We start from the raw sequence: 16,811 nt of genomic DNA, 5'->3' as shown, positions 1-16,811 counted from the left end.
CGATTATTCGACCATATTTCCAAATGCGCTGTTTGACTGTAAGAATGCTCAATGAAAGTCTCTTTTTTTAACACGGGATGTCTTCGTGGCATCATCACACCGCGAGAATCTTTTAGCGCCCAGGCACAGTTAGCTTCCGTGCACCACTTGTTTACAATGTTCACAGCCTGGGTGAACACAGCACCTGGCAGTTCTAGAACCACGCGGGCACTTCAACGTCTCTCACGTTAACAGGAAATGTCTCCCGGGGTTTGAATCACAAGGACTCACCTCTGAGGAGTAATTACATGTTTTGTACAGCTGGGTTCAACCGCCTCTTCAGGTTCTACCAACCGTCTACCGTACGACATTGAGAGACTTAAGAATGGCAGTCAGGAGCAGGTGGACTCCCCTCCATGCACGCCGAAATCTTAAGAAGGATTTAAAAAGTACATCGTTGAGAGTGACATCCATTGCGTCTTGAAATGCAAACTTCTACGTTATCGATATACATAAACATATCAAAGAGGCCTACTCTTGACTTGAGAATGCAAAACTTGCTTTCTTGCAGTGTTTGAGAAAGGTCCTTTCTTTGCAGCGCAATGAATTGTTGTCCAAAGAAATAACTTCGTATCCGTCTGTGATCTCTCGGTTACGTCGGGTACTTCGGACCTATACGGTGAAATTGTGCCGCAACGTTTCCTTTAAAGAAGAAATCTCAGGTATGGTTCATGTTGGAACGAGCGACGGCCTGTACTGTAGGCACTACAGACAAAAGGAAACCAGTTCCTGCCAAAGGTCTCTTCCCATTCTGTTAATATCTGAACTCACAGGTTCGAATAGACAACACAGAGTTTTGTGAACAAGATAATTTCATTTAGAAAACAAAGCGCAAAAATATCAACATCAGCGTCAGGAGAATGCATTGCCGAGGCTTGAATAGCCCTGTAAACGTTAATAAATATAAAACAACCACAACGACTTGATCAGAGAACACCAGAGAATGTCATCATCAACAAATCACAAGTTTCACAAATAGATCTACTAAACTAATTTACTGTACATTGTCTTTCTTTACCTCATACACTGAATTGTGTCACGGTAAATTAACTACACTTACACAAATGCAAAATCCCCTAATTAAGAAAAAAACGGCAACCGTCATTCATATTTTTAAAAATCACGGATTCTCGAAACTGGCAGACTGTTCACGCCAGAATGTGCACTCTATACCGCAGATCACAGATACTAGTATTACACTTCATGCATGTTAAACTGTATGGGCGTATACTTTTGTGTCTTTAGGTAAGGTAAGTCCCCGAGTAACAACGACCGGCAAGTAGAAGACAGACATTACGAGATTATCACCAATACAAAGTAACGTCTGTGCAAAACAGCACTATGCTTAAGAGACCGACAAGTCGATGCCAGGAAGACATCCTTTTTGCAAGAAGTGAAATGGTAGGTCTACATTTTATAAGCCTTATTCACAAACAGAACGGTTTTTTGATAGCACAACCTTGTTGTGTGTGAAACAATTACATTTTCTGGCAAACGCTGTGTACATTCTGGCCAAACACAGTAGGCCTATCCAGCGTAGTCTTAGGAGCCTTAAATTAAGCTGTTTATTAAGCTGCCTACCATTATGGTGGAAATATGCTGCATTTTAAAAACGTAGCTATAAACTCAAACATGCTGCGCTACTACATAAAATTTATTCCATGAAACCCGAAAAATGTAACACATAAAGGATGAAGCGTGAAAAAATGTATAGATGTCATGAATTTAGAAGTTGCCTCAAATATTAACGTTGCCTGTTTTCAATGATATTGGCGCTGACAAGGTACTTTCTTTGATAGTGCCTGTTTTCCATGATATTGGCACTGACAAGGTACTTTCTTTGACAGTGGCTGTTTTCCATGATATTGGTACTGACAAGGTACTTTCTCTGACAGTGCCGGTTTTCCATGATATTGGTACTGACAAGGTACTTTCTTTGACAGTGCCTGTTTTCCTTGATATTGGCACTGACAAGGTACTTTCTTTGATAGTGCCTGTTTTCCATGATATTGGCACTGACAAGGTACTTTCTTTGACAGTGGCTGTTTTCCATGATATTGGTACTGACAAGGTACTTTCTCTGACAGTGCCGGTTTTCCATGATATTGGTACTGACAAGGTACTTTCTTTGACAGTGCCTGTTTTCCTTGATATTGGCACTGACAAGGTACTTTCTTTGATAGTGCCCGTTTTCCACGAAATTGGCACTGACGAGGAACTTTCTTTGATAGTACCTGTTTTCCATGATATTGGTACTGACAAGGTACTTTCTTTGATAGTGCCCGTTTTCCATGATATTGGTAGGCTACTGACAAGGTACTTTCTTTGATAGTGCCCGTTTTCCATGATATTGGCATTGACAAGGTACTTTTTGATAGTGCCCGTTTTCAATGATATTGGCACTGACAAGGCACTTTCTTAAATAAAACGGAAACATTAATTGGTTCTTTGCGTGAAATGTCCAAATTTAATATCGTCATCATGGAAGTTGTGATAAGCTGAGTAGGCCTATTTACAACATGATGCACCTAATTAAGAAAAGTTAACAATTTCAAGATGTATATATGAAAGTTGTGATAGTCTGTCCCACAGTACAGTGGTCTACATCGCTGCAAATGTGGCCCATAGCCGCCCCAATAGGATCATTCAAGGTTCAATTCCATACGTACTTTACGTACTTTTATATTTTATAAAACAACAGCTCAAAACACACGGTACGTATACATGATGGTGAGCTGGGAATATTACCCTTGGTACAACACAAAACAAAATAGTTCAAAAAAATAGGTGGAATCGATTTTTGTTCCCTTGATACCAATCAGGCACGCATTGGCAAGTAATTAATATCCTTGTACCTCTCAAGCCAGCATAATTATCATTATTTTCCACACTATCACATCTTTATCATTACTGCCATTCCATTACATCAGATCACAGCACATTCAGTACATCGCACAATGTCGTTATAACAAACACAACACACTGTTGGTATATTGTCGCTCTGATACAACAGGTTACAAATACAACATGTTGAGATACAACCTTCTGTAACAAGCACAATATACCAGTACTGCTGGTGTTGCCCGTTGTAACAACCTGTGATAACAAGCACAGGGCATTGCTGGTGTTGTGTCGGTCTGTTACAACCTGATACATCACACATAACGCATCCCTGGTATCCTCTGGTGCACCGTTTTTACATCTGCCCGCCTTCCAGCACCTTCACATTTCTCTGGTATCGCCTGGTGCACCGCTCTAACACCTCTCCGCCTTCCAGCACCATTACACTTCTCTGGTATCGCCTGGTGCACCCCTATAACATCTGTCCATCTTCCAGCACTATGACACTTCCCTGGTATCGTCTGGTGCACCGCTATAACAACTGCCCGCCCACTTCACGGTGATGTTCAATATCTCATGCATGTAGGCCTATATAGATATCACAGTAAGTATAAAGTGCAACAACAACAACGTCTCGAACCCGCGAGATGAGTATACATTTATAAGGCAAATTAGCACATTCATTATTGAATTTTTTACTTCAGAGTCCATTCAGGGTTACTTTTTTCGCGTCCCCATGTCGTCGTCACTTTCAGATTCAGGCCCCGACTCTTCTTCTTTCTTCGTCTTCTTCTTGGACGGTTTGTTGTCCTCGTCCTTCACCGACTCGGACGACGAGTCGCTACTGTCTGATGACACGCTTGGAGATTTCCCCTTTTTATCGCTCTCTTCCGAGCTATCGCTTTCCGAGTCATTAGACTTCTCCGGCTCCGTGTTCAATAGCTCGTTCAGCTTTCTCTGAAGATCTGCAGAGGACGGTTTGGATTTAGCCGGGAGTAACTTCATCATGGCGTCTCGCCATTTGCACCACCTGCACGTATGGGATAACAGAGAGCAGACGTTGTATATGTGCTTCATAACGGTAGCAACGTGATGTCAGGTAAACGTGACATTGGTGACAACTGGGGGAACTATGGCTCTGCAAAGTAGATTTAACTGTGCCATGGTAAGGCAAACAGTAATGGAACAATCAATGACAAACAAGACTGTAAGCCGATAAAACATCACAATATCTATCACAATATCTATTGGAGTGCAAAATTTGGCAAAATGAAGACACAAACATGAAGAAACAGCAACAAAACGCATAGCGTTTGAAATGAAATATGATAGTGTAGGAAAGACATACCGACCTGTGTAAAGAATCTGCATACGATCTTCGTAATCATAAAACCATATGTTTGGTTCATGTGTATATTGAAGTTTGTCTCTGAGAGGCATGTCTTCCGGTGCTCATCAACGATCAGAACACAGCAAGACAAGGACAAAAGATCATGAAATGATGAATAATATGTATGGGATCTCGAGGTAACTGGGGTTCAATAGGTGAAGGTCACAGATGTGCGCTAAGATTTCTTCCTTCTTGACCAATGAGGTCGTGTTTAAAATCCTGTTCTTTTCCGTTCGGTTGGAGTTTTGTCAGGTATCTGTTGATTGGGCGGTGGGTTTTGTCCCCGACCTTGTCACTGATCGTCCTTATAAACATGAGATAATTATCAGTACGTCGTTAAGCATCAGTCTAATTAATGTGAATATAAATGCTAGTAGGACAGATATTAAAGTAAACCCGATCTACTAAAGGCGAGCATGAAATATTTGTTTCGATGATAGTTTTTAAGTATATCCTGACACACATTCACGTGAAGTGTACGTGTATATTAGTTTAACATGAACTATTATGTACCACGTCTTGTAGTAGTATGTTTAACAACGTTGTTGAAACCATGGAGGTAGAGCAGATTCTTCTGCCAGTATGTTATAATGGATTCGAATTTCCCACTGAAGCGCCGTTCACTAGCTGCATGTACGGGGCATGCCCAGACTTCGATCTTCATGTATCGCCAACGTGTCATGGCTCAGTGTCTCTATCGTTCTATCAATGGACTGAGTCTGGTGTTGACAGAGCAGTTGAGTATTTCCATGAGCAGATAACCTAGAGACCCCTGCCTTATTTCACCCGGATGTCAACACAAAAAACTTTATGTGGCTGTGTCAACAGCGATAAGACACTGCGACTTTTTTTCTCTAGCTTCATTGATTAATTGTATTGGCTCTTTTGCAAATCCTTTACTTTATGGGCATTTTTTCCTTAGTCACATTGGGTCAATGTTATGATCAAATCTTAAAAAAAAAAAACAAAAAAAAAAAATTCAATATGTAGGTTAGATTATAGGGCATGTACACTCAGTATAAACAATGTCCAAATACTCAAACCCAAAGTCTTCACTAGTTTAAAAAATGATTAACTCAGAGGGTTGATGTATAAAATACCTGTCAGCTCTGCCAACGATAAAAACTTGTGCATGTACGAACTGTTCGCATGGGGGGAACAAAAAGTCAATTAAGGCTAGGAACAAAAATCTAAATTTCCTCAAGATCTTTAATATATACTTTTGGCAAAATTGATATTTCAGCAAGTCAATATTAACTATAAATGTGGCAAAACCAAAAATCAACATATAAACAATCAACCTAAGAAAGATGAAACAAAAAAAGAAGAAAAATCCACAAGCAACAGCTAAAAATCACATTTGGGCGGATGTCAAGGAAAGTCAGACGAATACAACAATGAAACATATCCAAAAAGAAATATCACATGTAGCACATATTGTAAAAACATTTTACCATTTTACATAAACATTTCATAAAATTGTAAATTTTAGGTTTTCCACAACAACTTGAGTTAAGTTGACAATAATGAGGTTCTCATTCAGAAACGAGAATTTTCCCAATGGATTTGTTCTTATTGGCACCTTACCACACTCAACTTGCATACTTCTTAGTTTAAAGTGGAAAACTTAAAATATCAGTCATAAAATACACAAAAGTCATGCTAAAAGTGTTGTAAAAATTAAGCTCCTGTGCAAAACCATCACAGATAAGTCAACTAGTTAAAAGAGACACTTAAAATGAAATGGTGTCTCTTATAAGACCGTGTCCACAATATAGAAAAGCCACAACCACACGTCGAAATGCAATCATAATCTTCTACAATAATGCTGAACAGAGCCCATCTACAGCACATCTCAACGGCACATTAAAAGTAAAAGAATGATACATATGTCTTGATCGGGTAAAACTTATACACAATGACAATTGTGTCATCACAGGCTTGTCATACTCCAACAAGGTTATTCAGTAATATCATTATGGCCAATGTGATCTTTAGCTAGACTAGACGGATCACCTGTGTAGCCCTGATAGCCAGTCACCATCGCCAAAAGCACGTGCATTTTGGCTTGTGATCAGTCATTATCATAACTGGAACTTAGTCCTTGAGATTTCTGAACTTTGAGTCACCAGTCAGGTTTGTCAGGCTTCCTGCTTGGGCCTGGGGTGAGGGTCTGTCCTGCTCTACTTGGGGACTGTTCAGTGCGGGGAGTGTCTGGGGGGTGGGGGGTATGTCTTTTGTCAGACACTGCAGGGTTTCTGTGAGGGGAAGGATCTAGCTCTGGGATGGGTCTAGCCTTGTGGGCAGCTTTCTGCCACATTATGTAGCACCATTTAGATTTCCAATCCATCCATCTAAAATTAAAACAAATAAGAGCAAATTAAACAGATCAACACAAGCATAGACAAAATGGAAAATTAAAAACCCCAAAACAAAAGAAAAAAAAAAAAAAAAAAGAAAAAGAAGCCAGCCATATTTAAATGGCATCATTAGACTAGTAGAATTACACAGAAGTGGTAGAGAAATATGAGAGAAATAACAAGAAAGATAAGATTTCACATTTAACAATATTCAGCAAATACGAGACACAAAATCACCAAAGCATACAAGCAATGTTTAAATATACATGAACATCTGAACATTGCATTAACTTAACATCAAAACAACAAGGATATAGTACTCAGTTTCACCTGTCATTTCAAGCTACATCAGATCTACCTGAATATAGTACTCAGTTTTACCTGTCGTTTAAAGTTACATCAGATCTACATGGATACAGTACTCAGTTTCACCTGTCGTTTTAAGTTACATCAGATCTACCTGGATATAGTACTCAGTTTCACATGTCATTTCAAGCTACATCAGATCTACCTGGATATAGTACTCAGTTTCACCTGTCATTTCAAGCTACATCAGATCTACCTGGATATAGTACTCAGTTTCACCTGTCATTTCAAGCTACATCAGATCTACCTGGATATAGTACTCAGTTTCACATGTCATTTCAAGCTACATCAGATCTACCTGGATATAGTACTCAGTTTCACCTGTCATTTCAAGCTACATCAGATCTACCTGGATATAGTACTCAGTTTCACCTGTCATTTCAAGCTACATCAGATCTACCTGGATATAGTACTCAGTTTCACATGTCATTTCAAGCTACATCAGATCTACCTGAATATAGTACTCAGTTTCACATGTCATTTCAAGCTACATCAGATCTACCTGGATATAGTACTCAGTTTCACATGTCATTTCAAGCTACATCAGATCTACCTGAATATAGTACTCAGTTTTACCTGTCATTTCAAGCTACATCAGATCTACCTGGATATAGTACTCAGTTTCACCTGTCATTTCAAGCTACATCAGATCTACCTGGATATAGTACTCAGTTTCACATGTCATTTTAAGCTACATCAGATCTACCTGGATATAGTACTCAGTTTCACGTCATTTCAAGCTACATCAGATCTACCTGGATATAGTACTCAGTTTCACCTGTCGTTTAAAGTTACATCAGATCTACACGGATATAGTACTCAGTTTTACCTGTCATTTCAAGCTACATCAGATCTACCTGGATATAGTATTCAGTTTCACCTGTCGTTTAAAGTTACATCAGATCTACACGGATATAGTACTCAGTTTCACCTGTCGCTTAAAGTTACATCAAATCTACCTGGATATAGTACTCAGTTTCACCTGTTGTTTCAAGCTACAACAGATTTACCTGGATATAGTACTCAGTTATCTCACAGGTAAGTGAGTTACTCTTGTTACAAATATACATGTACATTACTGATTCGAAAGTATAAGTTAGTTGTAGTTAATAGTCATATTAACTTTGGTTTGGTTGTTCAATGGTTATCATATGTAAGACAAGAATTAAAACTGAATTTAAGCCAAATGTCACACACTACGAACAAGGCGTTTATAATTACTGGTGAGACACTGGGTTCGTCAAATGACAGGTTAGTATTAATGCATCTCCCGTCAAACTCACACAATCCATCCTTCAATAAACAACACATTAAACATGCATCAAAATCAGACTTAGTCCTTTTGCACACATCAATCGGTCAAAACACATCACTCGCAAACTTTTGTCAATGAACTACTCTTTCAAGAACAAATGAGGACAAATTGTTTCTGACTTATAGATGCATACATGTACATTAATTTGTCATTCCTGAATTATCTTACATGTATTATTGCTGTAATCAAAATGCTATTTTGTTTTTCAACTTAATTAAAGCACTTTTAACATGTTTGTTTATTACATACATTAATTTATACAGACATACTGAACATTGCATGGAATTAATAACAGCATTTTATCTGGACACTGCAAACCATGCTGTCGGCTTACATACAGTTACCAGGAAAGCTGTTTTCTGAAGGTTTATGGAGGTTATGGAGGTTATGGGTGGGTATGGGGGAGCGGGAATGGGTGGAAGCTAAATGTGTGTGTTTGGGGGTAATGTGTATGTCACGTGCCAGGGTTACACATAGTTTGTGTTACAGAGGAACTCGCACCTACACCAGCCCAGCATGGTCATAAAGGGGTGAGTATTTAGGACCCTCTGCTGGTTGGTCACTTCTCATGACTTCTGCACAATATCACACAGACATGGCAGCTGGAGTACTTATCTGAGGCAGCCACCCACCTTGGTGAGTAGAATATGGACGCGTGACCAGTTAATGGATATCTGGCGCCTGTAGCTCACTGGTTTCTGTGTGTTAGTCTCATGCTGATGCCAGAGTTACAAGGGCACGCTGTCAGGAAGTCAGACAACTTCAGACTGTGTGTGCCACTTCATCCCAGCATCAACTCACCTGTAGGCAGTATAGATACTCCACTTGTTGATGGCGGGGGCGTGTTTTTCTGCCCTCTTCCGATCCTTCTCATCAGGGTCTGTTATAAAGAGTCGCGGCTGAGGCGGAGCATCAACCAGAGGTTCCACCATGGCCTTGAGGCTGACTACCTGGAGATGAAGGTCATTCACCTCTTCCACCCTCTAGAAATACAGGTGAGTGAACATGCACAATCAAACAGGGCAGACACAGATAGATGATGTCATACTTACTTGTACTGGCAACTGGAAAGAAAATACTTAATACATGGTGAACCTAGAGGGATTAACAAATAAGGCATCCTTAAGATATTCACTCGACATGCTTGAACAGCCAATCACACATCAAACCCATGCAATGCACAGCACCTGTGGAACAGAGGGAGGTAATGACACAACATTCAGATACACACGAGCCTGTCTCACGGCACGCAGACAGTGTTAGCATGCTACAGGTCAGGGAGTCAGTCTACACGCTACAACAGCCAGGTTAAGGACAGCCTGGACGCTACACGCAGGACACTAACCGCATTCATCACTTGGTAGAGGAGCCAGCCTTCCCTGAGGGCCTCCTGTCAGTTGCACTCCCCTGCTTCGACGGTGCAGGGCTGTGGGTGTCCTTGTCATTGTTTTTGCTGGGAGATCCTGTATCACTGATTTTACTTGTGCCTGGGTCATTGTTTGTATCACCATCATTGGACTTATTATCACCATCAGTGTTAGGCGGCTCAGCTGATTGGCCATCATGCTGAGAACCTTCACCTCTGGGCTGCCCACCTGAGTCTCTCTCAGAGCCGCTTGCCTCAGGGGCCTTGGCTGCCCCACCGTCTGCCCCCGCATCATCAGTAGACCAGGGAGCCTGGTCACCTTCACTAACTGGGTTCTCAGCCAGCCCTGTGTCAGCCTGATCAGAGTCTGTCCTATCTGCCTCTTGGACCCCATCCCTGGGCCTCTCCTCTGGGGTCTGAATGGGGTCCTGTGGGGCCTCAGCAGACCCATGCTGCCCTAACACCAGCTCTTTCAGCTTATCTACCTCCAAACTCAACTCTTCCACTGACTCAAGTCGCTGAGAACAACCAAGTCAAGGCAGGAATTTATCCAGGAACAAGGGCATTAACATTGTAAAACAGAGGTATTAATGAGGCTTGTTACACATATGTCAGGTTAAGTCATTCCTGGGATACTGACGTGTACATGTGAATTCTCAAGTTGTAATCACTGATTCATTACCCTTAAAGGCACCTAAAAGCCAAACATTTCCCCATGACTGGATTGGCCAAAAGCCTAAGCAATAAGCAATCATTTATTGACTTATTTGACTAGTGCAGACCTACTGCTGCATACAAAAAGTTTTCACTCATTTGGGTTGATCACATTGGTCAGGGGTATGGACGCAAAAACCAGACTGTCCTGAACAGAACCACACCTCTTGTCAAGGTATGGACGCAAAAACCAGACCTTCAGGAACAGAACCACACCTCTTGTCAAGGTATGGACGCAAAAACCAGACTGTCAGGAACAGAACCACACCTCTTGTCAAGGTATGGACGCAAAAACCAGACTGTCAGGAACAGAACCACACCTCTTGTCAAGGTATGGACGCAAAAACCAGACTGTCAGGAACAGAACCACACCTCTTGTCAAGGTATGAACGCAAAAACCAGACTGTCAGGAACAGAACCACACCTCTTGTCAGGGGTATGGAGGCAGAAACCAGACTGTCCTGAATAGAACCACACCCCTTGTCAGGGTATGGAGGCAGAAACCAAACTGTCCTGAACAGGACCACACCTCTTGTCAGGTTATGGACGCAGAAACCAGACTGTCCTGAATAGAGCCACACCCCTTGTCAGGGTATGGACGCAAAAACCAGACTGTCCTGAACAGGACCACACCTCGTCAGGTTATGGACGCAGAAACCAGACTGTCAGGAACAGAACCACACCTCTTGTCAGGTTATGGACGCAGAAACCAGACTGTCCTGAATAGAGCCACACCCCTTGTCAGGGTATGGACGCAAAAACCAGACTGTCCTGAACAGGACCACACCTCGTCAGGTTATGGACGCAGAAACCAGACTGTCAGGAACAGAACCACACCTCTTGTCAGGTTATGGACGCAGAAACCAGACTGTCCTGAATAGAGCCACACCCCTTGTCAGGGTATGGAGGCAGAAACCAGGCTGTCCTGAATAGAGCCACACCCCTTGTCAGGGTATGGACGCAGAAACCAGACTGTCCTGAATAGAACCACACCTCTTGTCAGGGTATGGACGCAAAAACCAGACTGTCCTGAACAGAACCACACCCCTTGTCAGGTTATGGATGCAGAAACCAGGCTGTCCTGAATAGAGCCACACCCCTTGTCAGGGTATGGACGCAGAAACCAGACTGTCCTGAATAGAACCACACCTCTTGTCAGGGTATGGACGCAGAAACCAGACTGTCCTGAACAGAACCACACCCCTTGTCAGGTTATGGACGCAGAAACCAGACTGTCCTGAATAGAACCACACCCCTTGTCAGGGTATGGAGGCAGAAACCAGACTGTCCTGAACAGGACCACACCTCTTGTCAGGTTATGGATGCAGAAACCAGACTGTCCTGAATAGAACCACACCTCTTGTCAGGTTATGGACGCAGAAACCAGACTGTCCTGAACAGAACCACACCCCTTGTCAGGTTATGGACGCAGAAACCAGACTGTCCTGAACAGAACCACACCCCTTGCCGCTTACCTGACAAACCTCCTGACCTAAAGCACGGACTAAGGCTGCAGCCTCAGAGACCGAGGGTGAATCGGCACCATCAAGGCCCATACTTTAGCTGACCAAGCCAGTGAGGGCATCAAAACGAAAAACCTTGTATAACCTGCTAGGTTAAAGTAGTTATATGCATAAGCCACTCCTCCTCCTCCTTCCTGAAATATTGCATGTATGCTGCTGAGTTTGTCTCCTTACTGTGTTCAGATTTTTCCAGCTGTAATTCATGAATACTCTAACGTTTAAGCAATGACTGATACTTATGCTATGTCATATCTAGCTACTGAGTTAGTCCAGCTCACCAGTTTCTGCTCTGATTGGATCTTCATCCCCAACACCGTCTTCACTGTCTGAATGGACTCTGCCAGCTTCCGGATACTCTGTTGACACTGTTATACAGTAACAACAACAACAAGATGAGAATGCAGCCTGATACCAGATAAACACAAAAATGATTGTTACCATTGTATCAACAAAGAGAAGGGACATTTGAAACATTTGAGAAAGACATATAGCTTAACAAGAAGTTAGCTTCAAGTTTGCTCTGCGCTTTTACAGCAACAGTTAGCGTGATATGGTATCAGTATCTCAATAGTAATGGAGTCTTTGGTACAACTACTTCAAAGTAATAGGATATCTAATAGCATTATTTAGTACCTCGATCTGTCTTGCTTTGTTTGAGAAGATGGCCTGTGTGAATTACTGCACATGGTTATATTATGCAAAGTGCATGTATGACTGTGGATCTTAACATGAAGCATTCTGAAAGTTTGGTGAGTAGAAGTAGGCAGAATTCCGGAGGATGGGATTTATGCAAAGTACATGTATGACTGTGGATCTTAACATGAAGCGTTCTAAAAGTTTGGTGAGTAGAAGTAGGCAGAATTCCGGAGGATGGGATTTCATGCAGCCAATACAAGTATATGGATCTGACTCACTGGTTCTGTGTCTTCTAACATGAAGAATTACTGAGAATGGGAAGACTTAACCATCAACACATGGACATCCATTACTTATTGTCAGTATTCTATCATGGCTAGCTACAGTGTAAGTCAACCAAAGGACACAACATAGGAATATCGACACTTAACTGTCAACATATGGACATGAATCACTTAATTTAACTAACACTGCCAACTACAGTATTGTAAAAGTCAGTCAAACATGTCAAAGGACACAAAATTACTCATCCTAGGATTACCACGACTCAACTGTCAACATATAGCCAAAGCATGAAGAATTACTCAGCATGGGATACTTTATTGTGCACACGTGGATATGAATCATTCATTGTTAGTATTCTGTCATGGCCTGGGGGCCTCGGTGGCCGAGGTGATCAGGGCGGCACAATGATCCAGGAGCCTCCCACCAATGCAGTCGCTAAGAGTTCAAGTCCAGCTCATGCTGGCTTCCTCTCCGGCTGTACGTGGGAAGGTCTTCCAGCAACCAGCAGATGATCGTTTCCCATGGGCTCTACCCACTTTTTTCCCACTATAGTACTGGCTGTCATTGTATCAGTGAAATATTCTTCACTATGGCATAAAACATCACTCAGTCAATGAATAAAATCTAACATGGTTAGCCGCAATATTGTAAAAGGTGAATCAAAGTATGACAATTTATCCAGCCCATGATATTCTGCAGTCAAGATATTGACGTAAGTAGCTGACTATAATGGTAAACTACAGCAAAGTAAAGGTCAGCGAATGCACAAAAAAATTCCTTTTGTACTTAAATTGAGCCACTCAGAGATCTACTACTACAGACTACGGATAAAGACGTCCAGGCAAACCTTCGAATGCTGTCCTTTGGGATCCTTTGCAATATAAATTATACAGATGAATGGGTACATGTGTATACTGAAGAATCATTATGCTAAGTACATGAAGGCAGTAACTATGTAAATATTGAACTGTCACCAAAATTAAGGAAGTAGGTCACAGGAAAGATGTATATAAAAATGGTTTATGTATATATATATATATATATATATATATATATATATATATATATATATATATATATATAATCTTAGAGCCAATTTTATTTACTTGTTTGTTACTTGATTGGTGTTTTGTGCCATACTCAAGAATATTTCACTTACACAATGGCAGCCAGCATTATGGTGGGAGGAGAGCGGGCAGAGTCTGAGGGAAACCTATGACCAGCTACAGGTCGCTGGATGACAAGTTTAAAAGGGATTAAAAAATCGATGCTACTGCCACAACTATTATTTATTCGGATTATGAATGTTTACTCTAATGTTATTGCAAGGCTGTAGAACATGGTAATTAAAGGAATTTGTCTATGTATTGTTGAAAAACTACAATGTTTAAAGGTGGTCAAAATGAAGTCTTCACATGACCAAAAAGTCACAATAATATCTAAGCCTAATTTATATATGGGAACCATAAGAAGTGATAACTGATGCCCTTTTTTTTAGTCAATTCTAATTTTAAAATTTTTTTGGATGACAGCTCACCTGTCACCTGTTTCCTGCACATCAGTGCAAACCATGAATCAGGCCAAATGATTTTCAGTTCAGTCATACTTGTAACTATTGTTTCCTCTTTAAAAAAAGTCCTTCTCATACCTTCGCTTTCCAAATCTGTATACAAATGACAACTTCTCATGCCTTTGTTTTCCAGATCTACACACAAATGACAACTTCTCATGCCTTTTTTTTCCAGATCTGCACACAAATGACAACTTCTCATGCCTTTGTTTTCCAGATCTGTAGACAAATGACAACTTCTCATGCCTTTGTTTTCCAGATCTGCACACAAATGACAACTTCTCATGCCTTTGTTTTTCAGATCTGTATACAAATGACAGACACACAAAAATGTTTTTGAGAGTGTCTTGAAATGTTTCTCAGTCAGCAACCTGAGGTGTGTGAGCTGTGTGTTAAAAGAAGAGACAACTCAAGGGGACTACTCACTATGGCAATGTCGGTATTGGTGGGGGCACGAGGGCTCCTGCTACTGGAGTGGCCGAGTTCAGCGATCTGTGTTTGTAAGCCTGTCACATCCCGTAACCTGGAGACAGAAACATGCAGAGCATAGGGATCAACCTGTCAATCATCAACAGGCCTGTTTACACAGACACTGCCTCTCTGAACATTCTTGTGCCGCCATTAAAAAAAACAGCAGCTCCAAATCACATACATAAAATACCTGAGGCTTGGTAAATGGGGTAGCTCACCTCATAAACCACAAGCTATCAGATACACTACACCAAAAAAATCCTCACAAACCTACAGCCAATTTCCACATTGTGCATAATATAAAAGGCATCTGATTTGATGGCACAAAGCTTTTAATGAAAAAAAAAAAACGAGAAAACTTCCTATGAACCAAATGACACAAATGTACAAGTGTAAATAAAAAGACATTTGAAACATCAAAGGGGAACTTACCTATGATCTGCCTCACCATCTACTCTAATGTTGATTTCGGATTTTAACAACTTGTACTTTTCTTCTAATTGATAAACCTGAAAATAATGCACCTAATGTAACATGTACAAGGTCAGGCAAGGTCATGCACTCATATGCCCAATTCAACTTTTTTTTATCAATATTACCTTTACATAATATCAGATGAGTTACCAATATAGAATCTAGCCAGAAGAGTACAGCAGGGTAATTACACATATACAAACCTGTAAGGTGATATCTAAAGGACACTTACACGTAACCATCAGGCAGTAACACCTGTCCTGGGTGTAGACATATATGTAAGACATGCAAGAATTACCTGGTCAGTGAGTTTCTGGATTGTTCTGTTAAAGTCCTGTACTGTCCCATTGGTCATGTCCTGCCACAGGCTCACAGACTCCAGTCTATCCCTGAGGTTCTGGCCCAGGACAGAAGAGGCCTAAAACAGGGGGAGGGGTTTTATAAAATACATAATGGCTGTTACATGACCAGTCACAGACTCCAGTCTATCCCTGAGGTTCTGGCCCAGGACAGAGGAGGCCCAAAACAGGACGAGGGGTGTTATAAAGTACATGATGGGTGTTACATGACCAGTCACAGACTCCAGTCTCTCCCGGAAGTTCTGACCCAGGACAGAGGAGGCCTAAAACAGGAGGAGGGGTGTCATAAAGTACATGATGGGTGTTACATGACCAGTCACAGACTCCAGTTTCTCCCGGAAGTTCTGGCCCACGAAAGAGGAGGCCTAAAACAGGAGGAGGGGTGTTATAAAGTACATAACGGGTGTTACAAGTCCTGTCACAGAGTCCAGCCTCCCCTGGAGGTTCTGACCCAGGACAGAGAAGGCCTAAAACAGGATGAGGGGTGTTATAAAGTACATGATGGGTGTTACATGTCTTGTCACAGATTCACAGACTCCAGTCTCTCCCGGAAGTTCTGGCCCACAAAGAGAAGGCCTAAAACAGGAGGAGGGGTGTCATAAAGTACATAATGGGTGTTACAAGTCCTGTCACAGACTCCAGTCTCTCCCTGAGGTTCTGACCCAGGACAGAGGAGGCCTAAAACAGGAGGGGTGTCATAAACTACATAACGGGTGTTACAAGTCCTGTCACAGAGTCCAGCCTCCCCTGGAGGTTCTGACCCAGGACAGAGGAGGCCTAAAACAGGACGAGGGGTGTTATAAAGTACATGATGGGTGTTACATGACCAGTCACAGACTCCATCCTCTCCCGGAAGTTCTGTCCTGCGAATGAGGAGGCCTAAAACACGAAGAGGGGTGTTATAAAGTACATGATGGGTGTTACATGTCCTGTCACAGACTCCACCCTCCCCTGGAGGTTCTGACCCAGGACAAAGGAGGCCTAAAACAGGAGGAGGGGTGTCATAAAGTATATAGGTGTTACATGTCCTGTCACAGACTCACAGACTCTCTCAGAGGTTTCATGTACAAGGCCATTTCTTATAATGATCATGTAACTGCAA

The 16,811-nt window shown here is 41.7% G+C and overlaps 1 protein-coding gene across 3 annotated transcripts in view; it reads right to left on the bottom strand.

Moving 5' to 3' along the window:
• Window positions 1–568: 568 nt before the first annotated feature.
• LOC135461626 (coiled-coil domain-containing protein 154-like) overlaps window positions 569–16,811 on the bottom strand; it is a 42,279-nt gene continuing 26,036 nt past the window's right edge. For 2 of the 3 annotated variants that reach the window (XM_064738804.1, XM_064738802.1), the window contains 6 exons: window positions 15,649–15,768; window positions 15,309–15,385; window positions 14,832–14,928; window positions 12,193–12,279; window positions 9,113–9,294; window positions 569–3,910 (listed from right to left, as the gene is read on the bottom strand). In XM_064738804.1, coding sequence (XP_064594874.1) covers window positions 3,598–3,910; window positions 9,113–9,294; window positions 12,193–12,279; window positions 14,832–14,928; window positions 15,309–15,385; window positions 15,649–15,768 — 876 coding nt within the window. In that variant the 3' untranslated portion in view covers window positions 569–3,597. Of the gene's footprint in view, window positions 3,911–5,262; window positions 6,625–9,112; window positions 9,295–12,192; window positions 12,280–14,831; window positions 14,929–15,308; window positions 15,386–15,648; window positions 15,769–16,811 lie in introns of those variants that run through there. The other variant, XM_064738805.1, reaches the window with a different exon arrangement.

The sequence above is a fragment of the Liolophura sinensis genome, chromosome 1, assembly GCF_032854445.1.
Source record: "Liolophura sinensis isolate JHLJ2023 chromosome 1, CUHK_Ljap_v2, whole genome shotgun sequence".
NCBI classification, from domain to species: domain Eukaryota; kingdom Metazoa; phylum Mollusca; class Polyplacophora; order Chitonida; family Chitonidae; genus Liolophura; species Liolophura sinensis.
The sequence above is the reverse complement of the archived record's forward strand: the minus strand, read 5'-3'. Positions and strand labels throughout refer to the sequence as shown.